At 43.2% G+C, this 16,261-nt stretch overlaps 6 protein-coding genes across 6 annotated transcripts; 3 read left to right on the forward strand and 3 right to left on the reverse strand.

Moving 5' to 3' along the window:
• Positions 1 to 176: 176 nt before the first annotated feature.
• Positions 177 to 619, forward strand: EAE97_006255 (uncharacterized protein; the record flags this gene model as incomplete). Its single annotated transcript, XM_038876768.1, has 3 exons — positions 177 to 335; positions 391 to 520; positions 573 to 619. 3 exons carry the CDS (start codon positions 177 to 179, stop codon positions 617 to 619), a joined length of 336 nt encoding a protein of 111 aa, XP_038732475.1.
• Positions 620 to 1,531: 912 nt separating this feature from the next.
• On the forward strand, positions 1,532 to 2,257 carry EAE97_006256 (uncharacterized protein; the record flags this gene model as incomplete). Its single annotated transcript, XM_038876769.1, has 4 exons — positions 1,532 to 1,549; positions 1,659 to 1,735; positions 1,814 to 2,110; positions 2,188 to 2,257. The coding sequence occupies 4 exons, from the start codon at positions 1,532 to 1,534 to the stop codon at positions 2,255 to 2,257; spliced, it is 462 nt and encodes a 153-aa protein (XP_038732476.1).
• Positions 2,258 to 2,569: 312 nt separating this feature from the next.
• On the reverse strand, positions 2,570 to 3,135 carry EAE97_006257 (uncharacterized protein; the record flags this gene model as incomplete). The annotated part of the gene is made up of 2 exons (XM_038876770.1): positions 2,570 to 3,020; positions 3,092 to 3,135. The coding sequence occupies 2 exons, from the start codon at positions 3,133 to 3,135 to the stop codon at positions 2,570 to 2,572; spliced, it is 495 nt and encodes a 164-aa protein (XP_038732477.1).
• Positions 3,136 to 4,416: 1,281 nt separating this feature from the next.
• On the forward strand, positions 4,417 to 7,252 carry EAE97_006258 (uncharacterized protein; the record flags this gene model as incomplete). Its single annotated transcript, XM_038876771.1, has 6 exons — positions 4,417 to 4,583; positions 4,645 to 4,881; positions 4,936 to 5,226; positions 5,296 to 5,494; positions 5,549 to 5,654; positions 5,676 to 7,252. The coding sequence occupies 6 exons, from the start codon at positions 4,417 to 4,419 to the stop codon at positions 7,250 to 7,252; spliced, it is 2,577 nt and encodes an 858-aa protein (XP_038732478.1).
• Positions 7,253 to 8,007: 755 nt separating this feature from the next.
• On the reverse strand, positions 8,008 to 12,282 carry EAE97_006259 (uncharacterized protein; the record flags this gene model as incomplete). Its single annotated transcript, XM_038876772.1, has 19 exons — positions 8,008 to 8,198; positions 8,260 to 8,312; positions 8,375 to 8,418; positions 8,472 to 8,494; positions 8,538 to 8,607; positions 8,661 to 8,699; positions 8,753 to 8,961; positions 9,090 to 9,119; positions 9,172 to 9,270; positions 9,440 to 9,558; positions 9,616 to 9,641; positions 9,692 to 9,851; positions 9,923 to 10,244; positions 10,297 to 10,456; positions 10,503 to 11,161; positions 11,313 to 11,363; positions 11,425 to 11,551; positions 11,640 to 11,967; positions 12,020 to 12,282. The coding sequence occupies 19 exons, from the start codon at positions 12,280 to 12,282 to the stop codon at positions 8,008 to 8,010; spliced, it is 2,973 nt and encodes a 990-aa protein (XP_038732479.1).
• A 1,008-nt stretch (positions 12,283 to 13,290) lies between these two features.
• On the reverse strand, positions 13,291 to 15,328 carry EAE97_006260 (uncharacterized protein; the record flags this gene model as incomplete). Its single annotated transcript, XM_038876773.1, has 2 exons — positions 13,291 to 14,926; positions 14,976 to 15,328. 2 exons carry the CDS (start codon positions 15,326 to 15,328, stop codon positions 13,291 to 13,293), a joined length of 1,989 nt encoding a protein of 662 aa, XP_038732480.1.
• Positions 15,329 to 16,261: the final 933 nt, after the last annotated feature.

Raw genomic sequence — 16,261 nt, forward strand, 5'->3', positions numbered from 1 at the left:
CAGAACTTGAAATTTCAGTCTCCGTCTCTTGCGGTTAAATCGATTGATATACCTGTTCTTTAACGAAACAAATAAATGTAAGATCCTCCTCACGTTGAATACTTTGCAGTATTGTTTTGCGCACCAAGATAATCATTGAAATTGTTGACTGACAAGATTTGCGCATAGCATTCAAAATGAAGTATCTCGCTGCATACCTCCTCCTCACCATTGGTGGAAAGGCTTCCCCTTCCGCTAAGGACATCACCACCGTTCTCGAGTCCGTTGGAATTGAGATCGACCAAGAGCGTATCGATACTCTCATCAAGGAGCTTGACGGAAAGGACATCAACGAGGTTAGCACAATCGAGCAAAACGCGCACATGTATACACAACTGACGTGAAATCTAGTTGATCGCTGAGGGTTCCTCCAAGTTGGCCTCCGTCCCATCTGGTGGTGCCGGTGCTGCCCCAGCTGCTGGTGGAGCTGCCGCTTCCGGTGGTGCTGCTGCTGAGGAGAAGGTTGAGGAGAAGGCTGAGGGTATGTTTTGCTATATCCTCATTAATAAAAAATCTACTAACCCAATAAATAGAGAAGGAAGAGTCCGACGAGGACATGGGTTTCGGTCTTTTCGATTAAGCAGTCAATTGACTTCCCCACGGACTCGACGCTCTCGACCTACCGGAACATCATTTCGAGATTTCTGGGAGAAATCGTGCGGGCTTCGCCCATTATTTGCACGCCATATGGGACTGATTGTATCTCGCGAAGATTCCCATGACAAGCATATATTCATGCAAAATAGAGCAATAAAGACGTGATTCTTCAAATATCATCAACATCTTATCAAGACAAAGATTTATACGGTGTGATATGTTGTGATTTATGTGATGTGTAAATGCAAATAATCTCGGTGAACATCTGTAATTAATTGCTTGCCAACATATACTGCTGGAAATCCTTCACTTGTGAAATCAAGGTTATCTGGAAGCCGTACAGAACTCCATATTATCCTCTACATAAAATTTAAAGGCCAATCAAGGCACTCATAATACCATTATCTACTATCTGACACCCCCTATTCGCAGGAGAAAAAAGAGGCGGAACTTGACCATTTCTATAATACCTTTACAACTCGATTACTTCTCTTGAATAATAAATGAAATAAAACTTTTCAATATTATTTGAAGAATAAAAAACTAATATATCTTTTAATTTTACTGGATTTATATAAATCATTTGTAATCGATTTTGATCTAATTAATTAAGAAGACTTCAATAAAGATTTGAGTAGTCAAATCCCGCCTGTTTTTTCTCCTACGTATAGACCCCTCCAAACACCCTGGTCATCCTTGATTTGATACGGCATCGATATTCATGGGAAAAGGACGAGGCTGAGAGGTCACCTGGGATATTTGCCCTATTTTAGCGCCGAAATCTAAGCGAGACCAAAATTTGCAAACTTTGTGGCACTTGGACTCTGTTGGCGTCGAACAACTCTTACGACAACTCCATCCTTTCGACAACCTTTGAAAGAACCCAACCGCTAAGATGGCCGACGAAGAATATGTGAGCAATTGATTATTTTTGTTTGGGATTTCCGAAAACCGATTCCTTCGGAAATATGGACGCAATTTGGAATGAAATGGAACGCTAATCAAATTTTCCAATTTAATAGGATGCCCAAAAGGCTGCCGAGATCAAGGCAAAGAGAGCATTCCGCAAGTTTTCCTACCGTGGAATCGACCTCGACCAGTATGCCTACCTTAACAAATCCACAGCATGAATATCAAAGGGGATCTCATAGTAGCTAACCCTATATTCTTCGAATAGACTCCTCGACCTTTCCTCCGACCAACTCCGCGATGTCGTCCACGCTCGTGCTCGCCGTAGGTTCAACCGTGGTTTGAAGCGCAAGCCTATGGGTCTCATCAAGAAGCTCCGCAAGGCCAAGCAAGAGGCTCAGCCAAACGAGAAGCCTGATTTGGTCAAGACTCACTTGAGAGACATGATTGTCGTCCCAGAGATGATTGGTAGCGTTATCGGTATCTACTCCGGAAAGGAGTTCAACCAAGTCGAAATCAAGCCTGAGATGGTTGGTCACTACTTGGCCGAATTCTCTATCTCTTAGTAAGTCATTCTCTACTGTATTCTATGCGAAAGCTCAAAGTTATTCGCGTTGGAAGCTTATACTAACTCCAAAACAGCCGCCCAGTCAAGCACGGAAGACCCGGTATCGGTGCCACCCACTCTTCCCGTTTCATTCCTCTTAAGTAAATTACTCGGATACATTTACGCTGTATCATACCGGTTATCAAGGATGGATGGTTCACATATTTGCATGGGATGTTATGGCACAGAAGCCTGAGATACCAACCCTTGCTTGACTACGGTCGGAACACAGCTATAATGAATAGCGAGCAGTGGGCAAATATGAAATTACGTCAAAAATAAGAACCTTCTTCATTGCCTTGATGTGAAACATGTGAAATTCCCTTTTATCCTGCCCGATCTCGGCCAGTTCCTCATCTTTTCTATAGAGCTCTTCTACAACCTCATAACATTCTCTCGGTAGCCATTGCTAACATTTCACAAATTATGCCTGCACCAACAACCTTGTTTCGTCACATGGCATTGATCGTCTGATTGGTAGGTGGCTGCATCCTTTCCTTGAGATAATGCAGAAGTACCCTCACCTTGCAAATCAGATCGCAGTAGCTGAGAGTAATATGGGCAGTCACTTGTGAGGCCTAGAAACGGTGGGAGATCCGCCGAAAGTGTTTGGCGGAAATCGTCCAAAGACGTCTCAAATTGCGCACCGATCCCTTGGAGATCATGCTGCCTATCCTGAGAGCATTGACGAATCAAGTGGTGAGAACTCTGATATGAATCAGGGTGTGCACGCTCGCCGGACATGGAGACATTCGTGACTGAAGGCTGGTCTCGAGGTAACGTCGCAGGTTCGACCACCGCATTGTCAGAGGATATGTGAGGTTCAGTAGTGGCTCTCGAGGAATAGTCCCTTGAAGTATGTTCAGGCCTACATTCTGACTGTTAGAACTGCTATCTCAACACAATAATCAAAAGAATACCAGTAATCAGGTGGCATACCTTGCTCGGGCCTCGTCTCGCCTTCTATCTTTCACGGAATCCATTTTCCTATCGCTAGTGCAAGTAACAAATAAGGTCTTTGGATTTGAATTGGGAACGAGGAGGAAAACGAAGAATGGTAGAGATGTGTAGATATGGGAGCAAAGGGAACAGCTATATACAATACTTAGTAGTTGTGTCCGGGCGTGATAGTGTCGGAGCATAACGTACCCATTTTCACTATATTGAAAAGACAACATATCTGGCAAGTCTCAAAACTGACATTTGACGTAAATGTTCCAGATCTATTGCTCTCATGCAGTGTGAAATACAATTTTACAGAATCTGTGCTACTCAGGGCAGAATATACATTGCCTAACCCCTCACATTCTTCAGCTATTCAGTTCATGATCCTGTGTGTGGTGGCTTCTGCCAGTGATATGCTTGGATGAACATTTCAAGAATTTCCAGGGTCCCTACGTTTCTGACACCATTAAGCCAAGATGGCACTGAACGCAATGGAACGGTCCATGAAAAATATAGTTTGCCAAGAGATATGCGGCTTCCCCAGCTGTATCAATCGATACCTTGACATTTTGAATCGATGATGACCAAGCTAAAATTTCCCATGAGGGTTACATTTGACTGTCAAAAGCGTTGAATTTGTGGAAATTCGGTGTAGTAATTCATTGTTTAGGTACTCTTCCCATGCTCATAAGCTGCAGCATCATTTAGCAGCCGCTAGTGACAATCCTCTTTCTGGTTGGGTTGTATTCTTTTGTCCAAAGATATAACTGATGATAATTCGCTGTTCAACTTTTGTTCTCGGTTAAACGAATCCTTGCCCAACAGTCCGGGGCGATTGAGCTCTCACCCTTGTTAGATGTCGCATCGGAAGCAGATTGTGCGAGCTGTGCTTGCAGAATGATATCTTTTGTTTCGTAATGATCATTGGCTATTGTCCTTTTGTTCACGCTGTGTTAGATGGTGTGCATAACAATGCCCCTGAGGCTATAAGTGAGTGTGAGTATGCAACGTTCTGATTGACGCCGATTGGTCATTGCTCGATTGTTCTATTACCCGCCCACTCACCGAATGCACAGTCGGGACGTGGTGCTATTATGCACCCACCATCGGCCGGCTAAAGACGCCTTTGGCAATATCTAAGCAACCTTCCACATGCTTTTTGAACGGCCCAGTGAAACTTTCCCAAGTACTTCGTCCTTTCGAGCATTGATATGGTAGCATTCGCCATTGTGATTTAGCTATATAAGAGGTCAATTTCCCCTCGTATGTTTGATCATAGTCTTAAGGATCTGTTTTGAACACATCATTTTCTCTTACTCATGGCTTCGAGCATATCGCAAGAACTGGACCCTTACTTCCTTCGCGTTCCTTACGATAAACGATGGGATCTCTTTCAGCCCATAATACGTTCCTTATACATCGATGACAATCGTAGCGTAGCAGACGTCGCTAGAATAATGAAAGAAGATCACAAATTCTCAGCTCTGTAAGTGAAGATTACTCACCATGAATGAGCTAGGCACTTCATACTGACTATTCATTCACAGCGGAAGCCAGTACAAGTACCGGCTGAAGATATGGAACTTCACGAAGTCCGTCCCCAAAGAGAAAAAGGAAGCTGCTATCACTGCCCTCGGAAAACGCGTCCGGGACGATAGCACATCTACTGCTGTTACTAAATACAAAGGAGCTGTGATAGAGAAGAAACAGCTTCGTCGATACATGCTTGAGCAAAAGAGGACACACACAAAAGATGTGGCAGTACTATACTCGGGTGGAAATACGTAATCTCTAACACATCTGCTATGTCAATCATTGATTACTGATACTGTTGCTAGGTTCATACGTTGGAACTTGCCATCTCGTGCATTCGCATCTTCTGCACCTGCAGTAGCCGATCATCGATCCCCATACCGGACAACAAACTTGACGCCAATCGATATCTCTGTAGTCAGTCCGGCTGCCAACAGGATTGGAGGCAGTCCGTTCATTAACGACCCATCGATGTTAGATGCGCCATCTCCTAATTTGATTGTACTAAGAGAAAAAGAACAGCGCGAAAGAACCGACCTTTTTCTTGGTGGTCATCACGAAACACTTTTACAGCGTATGGGCAAACGTGAGAAAATGTAAGGCACATATTGCAACAGGCTACATATAACCCGCACACATAGTGGCTGTACCTAACATCATCTCAGGGCACTAACAACATGGCTCTATCAATTTTGGCTATTCTCCTTCATGACGGCGAAGTATTGGGGCGTCGGGCCAAGGAATTGGACGTCAGATATGCTCGAATTTGATCGCTATCGAGATGAAGTATCGCCATGCTTGTCAAATACGCCAAACTTCAATGGAGAGATACCAGCAACCCCTGGGAGTAGCGGTGCCATTGGTGTCATTGGTGAAGCATCGGATTCAAATCGCCATCCAGCTCAATTATGCCATTAGGCTATTCACGTGTACAGTTTCTATCACTCAGGAGCATCGAGTCCTAGTTCTGTCGATTCGGAAGGCTTGAGCGACAGCGAAGACTCGGAGAGTGAAGAACCAGAAAGTGAAGACTAGAAGAATGGAGATGCTGATACCCGTGACCCTGGTACTTGGAAAAGATGGACAGCCAATCGCAGTCCCACCAACTTTGCGAAAAAGCTGAAAGCTGCGTTGAAAAATAATCGCTTCAGTATCATCTGCGCCTCGGATCTGCCCATCACTACCATGTCACTGAAGGAAGCTGCGAAAACTTCTTCTGCTGCTTTGTTGATGGAGTGTTTTTGCTTCGCCATCATGACCAGGAACCCGAAGCTATTTTGGAAAATTTTACCCAAAATCGAAACTACAGTCGTGCAGAATAGTCATTTCTACCCTTTACATCTAGCAACTAGCTTTTTAGATGGGTCTGAGACATGTTGCAATATTCTTGACGCATTGATGAATCATATGGGCATTTGCAACTCTGTGCGCAAGCTCTTCATCAACGATCGTGGCCACACAGTCTTGGATAATCTCATGATGGCAATCCTGAAATCACATACGTCTTGCGCACCAGTCACTGTGGACGATTCTTTCAAAGATCTGAATCATTGGTCGGGAGAAGAAGTTGACATTTGTGGAAGATGGGATGCTGATTCACCGTGCGTCCGCTCTCACTTAGCTGAAGGGAATGCTTCCATCCCAATCGGTTGGAAGCATATGTTCTGTCATACCTCCGTCCAAACCATTTGTCACTGCATAGGCCGTGTTTTTGGACCATCATACGCCCCTAAGATCGACACACCAAGCGGGCTTTTTTTGAAACACTGTCAAAACTGTGGGCACAAACTCCAGCTATTGCCCCTCCACTCACTTGTCCTGGTAGCTTTTCATCTTGCACAAAGTGGGTGCGAAGATGAGAATCTTTTTGGTATACTTGCAGTTCTGGTTTGCCTTTTAGCAAATGGTGCAAATCCTCTTGATCGGGCAGCTATCTCGATGAAAGCCCTTAGAGGTCAAGACAATGCATATGAATGCAGTCATGAACTTCTTGAGCCGATTGATATTGCGGATAAGATCCCAAGCACACTTATGTCATCATGGACTTCCGATGCAAGATTGGGATGGGACGTCTTTTGCAGTGTTTTACGTTACGCTGGAAATGAAAGAAGATCCGGTGAAATCACAACACGTTCAAGTGTGAACACAATGGATCGCGGCGAAGATTTCTCGGCTTTTCTAGAGTACGGCAGTGATAGTGACGTCGACATGGATGAGCGACGTGACGATGAAGATGAAAGTGAAGAGGAAACGGAAACACATTCTCCATTATGCGATCACGACGAACTGAACAAAAATTTCTATGGACGAAGCGATGTTGTAGGAAAACTGTGGGCAGCTGTACAAACCGAATTACTAACTTACCGCCGACTAGAAGTTGAGAATAGCTGGCTATCAAGTAATTTCGACATGCTTTCCCTCCTAGATGGCATCCCGCTTGGATTTGTATCACTGTCCCTTCTGGACAATGATATGATGAATCCGTTCTGTCGATGTGGAAGATTCATTGATGTCCTTGATGAAGCTTGTGTATGTGTTGATGAAGCATGTAGTCACTACTTCTCTAACATGGGAGATTGGGAAAGAAGCGCGTATATTGTGATTCCGGAAAGTGGAATGTAATTTCAGTACGGTGATGAGATTGAGACATCGTCTTTCTTCGTGGAGATGCAGCCAAGGACAACCAGAGACAGCAGCAAATTCATTAAAACGCTTTTGACTTTTCACAAAATTACTTTTAAATCATGATCGTGTAGCTTTGTAATACAATAATCTAAATTCAATATTTTTATTTCGACATTCGGATGAAAAATAGTCTGAAGTTTGAATATATGCTGATGTGTTATTGAACGGCGAATTACTCTCACTCCAAAATTTAAAGACGATTTACTCTTGCACTCCTCAGATTCTAGCCTACGGCAACTAGAATACAATTCTTCATATTTAACATTGCTGTCTTTGGTTGTCCTCGTCTGTGGTAGGGAGATGCTATAGACCAGAGGTTTGTGGTCGCACACAATGGCGGATCACTGGCGTCGAGTAGATTCTCAAGACAAATAATGATTGGGCCCGAAGAATAGTAAAGTGATGGTTTAATGTAAAGGGATGAAATTGAGAAGATTTGATGTGATTTCACTAGAATGCCGGGGGCGCGAGTTTTCGCGCAATGATAGTCTTTCCTGTTTGAATATGTCATTTTGCCTACAACGACAGCATATAGAAAGTAGATAAGGATTTATGAATTAACCATCGCTTTCACTCAATACTACTCTCTGCACTGAGCCCACTCTTCCGCATTTTTGTTCGATATCTAATAGTCATTCTCCCTACGCTCTTTATGATTTTTCTAGTTTTCTCTTCTTTTTCCTTTGCCTTAGTTATTTCATCCTGCTTCTTTTTCCAGAGTCCTTCTCGGTCTCAAGAATTCTGTCGATGGCTTTGTTGACATGGCTGTATATACTAGGGTAGATATGCGAAAGTTTTTTCCCAATGAAATTGAAGACACGACGAACACGGATGCTCCAGGCAATGACAAATGCAAGTGTTATAAGGGCAGGGGATGTCGGGACTTTTGGGGTGGAATTCTGTCAACCCTATCTCTTGGAACGGATGAGGGAATTTTTTCATACTTGCGATTGCACCTACAGTGCGAAGTGGAAGGTAATCACCACCACCCCATTCTCTGATATGATGTTAGCCTGTGATATGGCAAAAGTATGAGTCAGTAGAGATAGGAGAACCCACTGGACGTTCATCCCGAAAAGACCTGTGAAGAAACTAAGTGGCAGCTAATAGAAAGGGATCAGTTCAGAGCTTGTGGACGTGGTTGTAGGTAGCATACAAAAATGACCGTGAAGACCTTTTCTCAATAGAAATTAGTCCAGCTCGTCACGAATATTGGATGAACCCATTGTGAATATCATGAAAGATCTATTTTTAGCGTCGGCAAGATCCGCCTGTAGCCTTGCAAGGCGAACCTATTACAAAGGATTAATGATTGACTTTCCTCTCACAGAAGATATAGACTAGCCTGTGTCTGTGTCTGAGTCATTGCTAGAAACTTGTCGAACTGTTTTCGATTAGCAGCAGGTCTGAATCGGAAATTGTGATCAGCTTCAATACCTCATCTCGAGTACCTCTCAAATTCTCGATCATCCTCTCGACCTGCTGAGTGTATTTCTCCAGATACTCCTTCGCATTCATCAAGTACAATCGCCCATTCTCAGTGGAATTCATTCTCCCATAGGACTTAATCATCTTACTAATTTCTGTCATTTGAGTAGTAAACAATGTTTTCAAAATGTTCAACTCATCTTCAATATCCCGCAGTTCTAGGAGAAAGGATGTGTTTTCACGATTTTGTCTTTCCGCTATTTGGTTTTCGCGTTGATTTTTTGCACGAATAGAACTGATTCTAAGGTCGCCCGTTTTTCCGCTTCATCTCGAAAAGCTTGTGTACGTAAATTTTGGAAGTATTTAAACATTTTCTCTGTCTAATTGTTCAATTAGAGAAGGAAGGATACAGTCATTCGTTACAACACTTGCCATAATACTGATCGCCCCTTCAAATATTCGAAAGACCTCCAAGTCAGCATGAGAAGTTCGTTCGAATAAGACAGTTACCGCATGAAGGGTAGCCACTTGAATTTTAGTGAGTCAGCAATTGCTTAGGTACTTATGATTAGCTACCTCCAGGGCACTTGACCAAGGAGGTGAAGCTACTTAAAACATGAAGAGATTGCAAGATATGAAACATCAAGATAAATTAGGTCGAAGGGAGTATAGGAATAGAAAGACAAATTTGCTCACAAGCCGCAAGGTCATACGCATTCTCACAGCGAGAAATAAGGTCACCGTTGACTTCATTGAAAATGCTGTCTCGAAGATCCCCTTGTTGATATAAAATCCCTTTCGCTTGCAGCTGAGTTCTATGTCGAAATTAGTGATTATAGGCCATCGATAATCTTAGCTTCAAAGTATCTTACTCTAGGAAAGAAAGTGATAAGAGATCCTAATCGCCATATTTAGTTTTTGAAACTCTGCACGTCAATTTTACGTAACATCAACGACCCATAGCCAAAACTGATCAACCATGAGGACAGTCCCATCTTCAGCATTATCGTCAGACGCCAAATCGCTATCGCTTGGGTCGTCGGAATCGATGTATTTCCAGCGGATAAGTCGCTTCCTTCGCTTTCTTTGGCTAGCCTTGTCACCCGAGCTGCATTTATTTGTCCATAAGCAGAATGATATGTTTCAATATTTGGCTCTATGTGTCGCTCTTTAGTTAACTTATACAACATCTGACCCTTATCTCTCGCGCTTGTATCGAGAAGACTTGGATATGCAAATTGATCTAGTGTACGCCGAGCGTTTATTGGAGGGTCGTGTCCCAAATACTGCCAGAGGACTTGAATCTCTTGCGAGTCAAGCTTTGAAACTTGTTGAGGAATAGGTCTCGATCGGCCTTGCTTGATTCTTTGTTTCACGAAAGCTCTCCTTTTCACAAGAGCCTGATAGGTATCAAAGTGAAGATAAGGCAAATATAAGCACATTTGGACATGATTCATGTCGACAGAACCAATGCCAATTTTAGGAGGCGCTAATGGCAATACTAATTCAAACGTGCGTAAGCAGATGTATGTAGTATAGGAGAATAGACTTACCACTTTCTAAGCCAAAAAAAGAACAATGAGGCTTTAAGAAACAAGCATGATGATGTTCTTGATACCTTCCACGTACATGTTTTGAATGCCAGTGCTCGTGATCTAGCATTTTACTGTGAACATCTGACCCCTTTTCGACTGATATTCTTTCGAGAATATCCTTTTGAGTCAGTAGAAAGAGATAATCTGGGAAATATAGAGCTTACTGGGACCCAGGTGGGATTGTTGAACGGTACATGTATCCACATAAACTCAAGGGTTACGAATTTGTTCAGCTCTCGTCTACTTTCAGGTGGACAGCTTGAACTTCTCTTAAAAAGCCTCAATTCCGATTTCGATTTCGATTTTTTGTCGGTATCCAATGTATCATCATCAATATTGTTGTCATCAGAAGTGACCTTATCTATAGACAAATATGGAGCTCTGGCATTGCGACGTAAATATTGGCCAGTCCCTGGAGCAGTTGATACTTCTTCCCTTCGTTCCTTCAAAAGTTTGGTCGGACCATTTCGTCTAAAATCGTGAAGAGATCTGTTTGTTGACCAGACTCTGATTGGAGGCTCGTTAGTTGAGATGGTAGCAGAGCCTTCATAGAACCCATTGATCTCTACCTCCACTCTGTGCTCGAGATTTAGTTCAAAGTGGGTTTCTTTACTCAATTTGCAAGCTTGCTCGACCAGAGCGGCTAGTGCCGGCAAATAAGCTTCTTTGGTGTGCTCATTTGCGGAGCCAAACGCGGCACACTTTGTATGAGTGCTCACCAATGGAAATACACTTTCGTTACGCAGATTAAGTATTGCGGATTTAATAGATGTGATAGGTGCATGAAAAGGCTTTCCTTGATCGAGACCGGTAATGTTCGAATCTATTGTCTCGAAAAAAGGTCCACACTTTAAGTTCCGTGGCTATAGCTTTAAAGTCTTTCCCGATTTGCTTCAGAGAATGGTGGTCTAGTTCGAGCTGCCTTGTTATAGATATTGGGAGTTCCCGTGATAAATCCATGATCGTGCGGATACTTCCAGAAAATGCTGGCTGCGATAAATAACTTGAGCCTCTGTGTGGTGTTGCTATGATTGCGTTAGCTGCATGAATGGGTAAGCCCTTCATTGGCTTCCTTCTTGGACATACCGAAAAAAGTGACGCCATAACAATCATGAAGAATAGGATCTCTGAGCCTTCGAGCATCGGTTAGAGCTAGTTTGAGTACTAGTCCCCCGGTACTGTGACAGACGAAAAAAAGGGGTCGATGTTCCTTCTGTGTATATGTCAGGCAAGGGTTTTGATTAAATTCACAGGTGCAACAATTCGAGTTGAGGTATCTACCAATACCATGCTCTTCATACCTCGAATGACCTTAGCTTCCTGATGCTATCCAAAAGCCTAGTGGCTAATTGCTTCAATGTATCACCTTCTTTCGGATACCCATGGTCATACAAAAGAACTCGAGCCTTGCTCAGGTTCTTGTGGCTACGAATATCGCGGACAATCCACGCAGGCTTTCTTCTATGAAAATGTTTCGTCGAGTAAGCTGGCGACACAGGAGTCATTCTCATTGATGCCGATTTTATATCTCTATCGTTCTCAGTTGAAAAGAGCCCGCCCTGTGTGAATTTAGCTTCAGGCATCCACGTCATCTCTGGATCTCCTCCAATAGCAGGAACTCCGATTATGCTGCCATTCTGTCAGTCATAAACATATTATTGGAAGCAGAAATTAATCTCACTCGACTTCTGTAGTGCTTGGCTTGTCTCCTAGAGAGGGACTTCCTTTGAAAGGTAATTCATCTATTTCATATTTTGGGCGGCCATTGAGTCTAACAAGCACACTTTCTGATGTTTCAGCGCTGTTGAGTGGCACAAAATTTTGCGATTGAACCTCATTGTCGCCAGTCGAGGTTCGAGTGGAGAGAGAAGTCTTGGGCGATCTCAACTGAATCATTGAAATTTCCGAATCCCTATGCCAATCAGTTCCACCATGAATTTCCATTTTTGATGCACGCAGAGATGCAAGGAAATCATGTATAAAGAAATATAGCGATATGCTCTAATTGATTGTTTGTTTTTGATCAGGTATGAACAGTAATTATAGAGCAATGGTAGGGAAAAGAAATCTTCTGATTGTTTGCTCATCTAATGTGCAGCCTCAATGTAAGGCCATCTTACCTAGGTATGTAACCATCTTCCAGGTTACGTATAACCTTGCAGTTCAGAGCCGCACAAACAGATACTCGATGAAGCGCTGATGGTATGTAAGCCTTACACGCTTACACATATAGTAAACCAATAAAATTAACCAAACCATCTCGATGTACACACCATCATGTATGTCCAAACAAACACAGAAGGTACTTCGAACGCTTATCGTGAGGTTTTGGGGGCCATCCGTGATTGTGGCTGCATGTATCCATCTCATGCAGGAAAGATGACCAAGCTAAGATCCCGCAATAAGCGTTCCCGATGATATGACTGATCTCCATGAGTCCAGTAGATGCAGAAGAATGTAAAATTATCATCTGGTGGTTAAGCTTCAAGATGTGTTCGTGTCAAGTCCAAAAAGGTCTATTTCATCTGAAGTCATTGGCACCGATGGGGCCGTGCACTCACCGGCCCAAATTCACATGTCATCGATGAATATAAAACGATGACATGTGAATTTGAATTGCGCGTTAAAATACACTACAGAAGTATGCATGATAGACGTTTATTAGCTTGGCTTGGATCAAGGACAATTTTATCGTCGAATTAGAACCGGGAAATCAAAAGTCACTTCAAGTCTATACCAGACGACAATCATTGTAAGATCAAATCTTTATCATTAGGTACTATATATCTCGTCCCACCAAAGGCATGCAGGCCAGTGTGATCGTTATGAGTAAATATTTATATGATTAAACAACTTTTCCAACATCGAGTTGTACAAGTTTCTGGGGGAATCTCCCGTCCAAATACCAGCCCAAAACGCCGTAAGAAGCCCAAGAAATTAACAGATGTCTAGCTACTTCTCTCTCGTAATTTCATCACTTGTAGATTCGGAAATCGGCTTTACACGAGTTGGCGCGCGAGTTCTTCTCGGGCTGTTATCAGAACGGAAATATTGGTGAATTTCCTGGCTCCAGTCATCGTCATAAGTCGCGATATCCTCCTCGTTCTTTCCCTTCTCAGTTTGTTTGAGTTCCCATTCTTGACGCATCTCAAGAATCTTGTCTCCGGCATCCAATTTAGGATCATAGTTCTTGCCAGCCTTCATCCATCTCTCCCATAGGGACAAATGTGCTGGATGAATGGCGATACCATGATATTCAGATTCCCTACCAGATCTGATGTACTTCCATCTTCGTTCTTGTTCCTTGAGATCAAGACCGGTGGTATCTGGAAGGAAGACGGCGGTGAGGAGCATACCAGCAAGACCGAACCATGGGACAACGTAAAACTTTTGCTGGGTTGTAATGAAATTGTAAAGAACAGATGCAAATAAAGCGCCCAATTTACCAACAGCTGCTGAAAATCCGTGTGCGGAGGCGCGGATAGGTGTGGGGAAAACCTCTGCAGCGACGAGGAAAGTAACACTGTTTGGACCGAATTGGTTGAAGAAGGACGATAAGAAGTACATGGCCTGGAAAGACTTGATACCAGCGATACTGGTATAATGGGCGTAATGGAAAGCTGGGATGACGAAAAGAATGAAATCCAAGGCAAATCCAACTTGTTGCATCCACTTTCGTCCGTAGAGCTTGTTGTCGATGAGGAACGATGCGCAATAATATCCAGCAAGAGATACTCCGACGTTACACAAGTTCCATAACCACCCTTCCATAATTGAAGTTGAGCCTGGAGAGATAACCTTGATGAATTGAGATTGGAAGAGTTTGTTGCCGTAAAAGAAGACATCGTTGCAAAACCAGGCTCCGGCTGTAGCAATCAAGCGACCTGAGAAATGCTTGACTGTCAAGGTCAGAGATTCCTTGTCGTATCCAGTGACGTTTGTAGTCTTCTTGGCAATATCGAGTCCTTTGGAGATGAGGGGCATCTTATACATGCGGTAATAGACAAGCCAGAGAGTACCGACAGCGGGGATGGCGAATGAGACTCTGAACAGCCATTGTGCTGAGACTTCGGAGTAAGGTGGGTTTCCGCTTCCATGATGGAAAATGAGAAGCAAGAGGATGAGAATGGCTTGATTAAAGAATTGACCCCAACCTTGCATAAGGAAGGCCATGGTTACCTTGCGGCCACGGTGGAGTCTGTCCATTTTGGTTGTTTGGCGGTTTGATGCAGTGGCGCTTTCCATAGCAGCAGTGGCTGTCATTGGATACTCACCACCGACACCAATACCATAGAAGAACAATGACCAGGCATAACAAATGACCCAGCCATTGAGAGTAACACCCCAAGAAGCGATGAGCATGACCAGACCAAGAAACATAATGACAGCATCTTGGATCAAACCCCAACGGCGGCCAATCTTGTCACCCAAGTATCCGACCAAGATTTGACCAACAATAATACCAATAATTTCCAAGTAAGTCACAGCATAAGTCCATTGCTCGCTACAAACCTCGAAAGTTTTCCAGCAATGCGGCCAGACAGCTGAGAAGAGGGGTCCCAAGTTTCCGATAGAGAAGAGAACGTATCTGAAGAGATGATTAGTATTGGAAATATAAATCACGAAAATTGGCATACCCTTCAAGACCCAAACCAGCACCAGGGAGAACAGCATTGCTGAAATACCAACTGACAGGACTGAGGGGGTCCTTTTTCATCATTGCCAAAATTGCCTTGATCTCTTTCTTTGCATCCGCCCCCTCAGTTCTAGTGATGAAGGAGATTTTGTCTGTCAATTTGAGATCTGCCCAATAAACATGGTCGGCTGTGAAAATGTCATCGGGGTAGAGAAACTCGTTGAAAATAGCTTCATCAGCTCCTAGATCGTATATCGACACATGGTCATCACCGGTTTCCGGCCCATGAGGAAGACCAATGATCCCCATATTGGTAGGATTGTGATGTTCGTGGGCGTGAACAAGATTCGCCATGTTGAGAATTGGCGACCGATACCTCAAAGGGTGAGAGATTTGAGGAATTTGACGACGAAGCCCTTATTGCTTGGGCAATGAAGGGGGAAATGAAGAAAATCTGTCGATGGAGAGAAAGGAAGAGAAAGAGCAATTGGGGGGAGATGAAATAAATAAGGAATTAGATCATAGCCTACCTTTTTTTTTCTTCACTACGGTGGTCCATGTTCATGTACCAGGTAGGTTGGTATCCTAGATTGGTAGCATGAAAAAAATGGATAAAGTAGGAGTACTCCGAAGTGGGTCATCAAACTTTCAGGTGGGGCAAAGTGGACTTTTTCGAAATCTGGGTGGGATTTTTCAAGAAACCGAGGAAAATCAATGTAACTTAGATTGGTCTAGTTACTTTGGTGGATATATTTTAATCGGATCAAGTTGACTTGTCTTTTTGCTTCTGGTCGTTCCGTCGTTTGATTTATTATATGGCTGGGGCGGTGGTGGAACTCGATTGGAATTTGCCACATATCCATTACTTACCTAGGCAGGCTCGGCAGATATGATCATTCCAGTCTGATCCGTCGAGACTGGAGGGCAAACCGATTATGGATCGCATTGAGAGATCTTTCTTTTCCATTTTCCATTTGTGTAATGTTAGTCACGTGCTAATCCAGTCTAGAAAATTCAGATGGGATTGAACAGGGGATTAATGAAGGAGCATGACGTTTGATTGGGTTGTGATGCGAATATCAATTGAGCTAAAGAATTTTGCTTGCTAAAGATACCTAGGTAGGTAACTAAAATCACTTGAGACTTGAGAATTGAGACGATTATTTTAGTATCGAGAATGAAATAAATCAATGCATCATCTAGTGCTATCTACTGATAAGGTAGGTAGTAACAGACTTTCTCGACAAATTGCCTCTACTCGTATAGTAAATTCTAATAATTTTGGCC

This window comes from Botrytis byssoidea, assembly GCF_014898295.1.
Source record: "Botrytis byssoidea strain MUCL 94 chromosome Unknown BBYS_011, whole genome shotgun sequence".
Classification (NCBI taxonomy): Eukaryota; Fungi; Ascomycota; class Leotiomycetes; order Helotiales; family Sclerotiniaceae; genus Botrytis; species Botrytis byssoidea.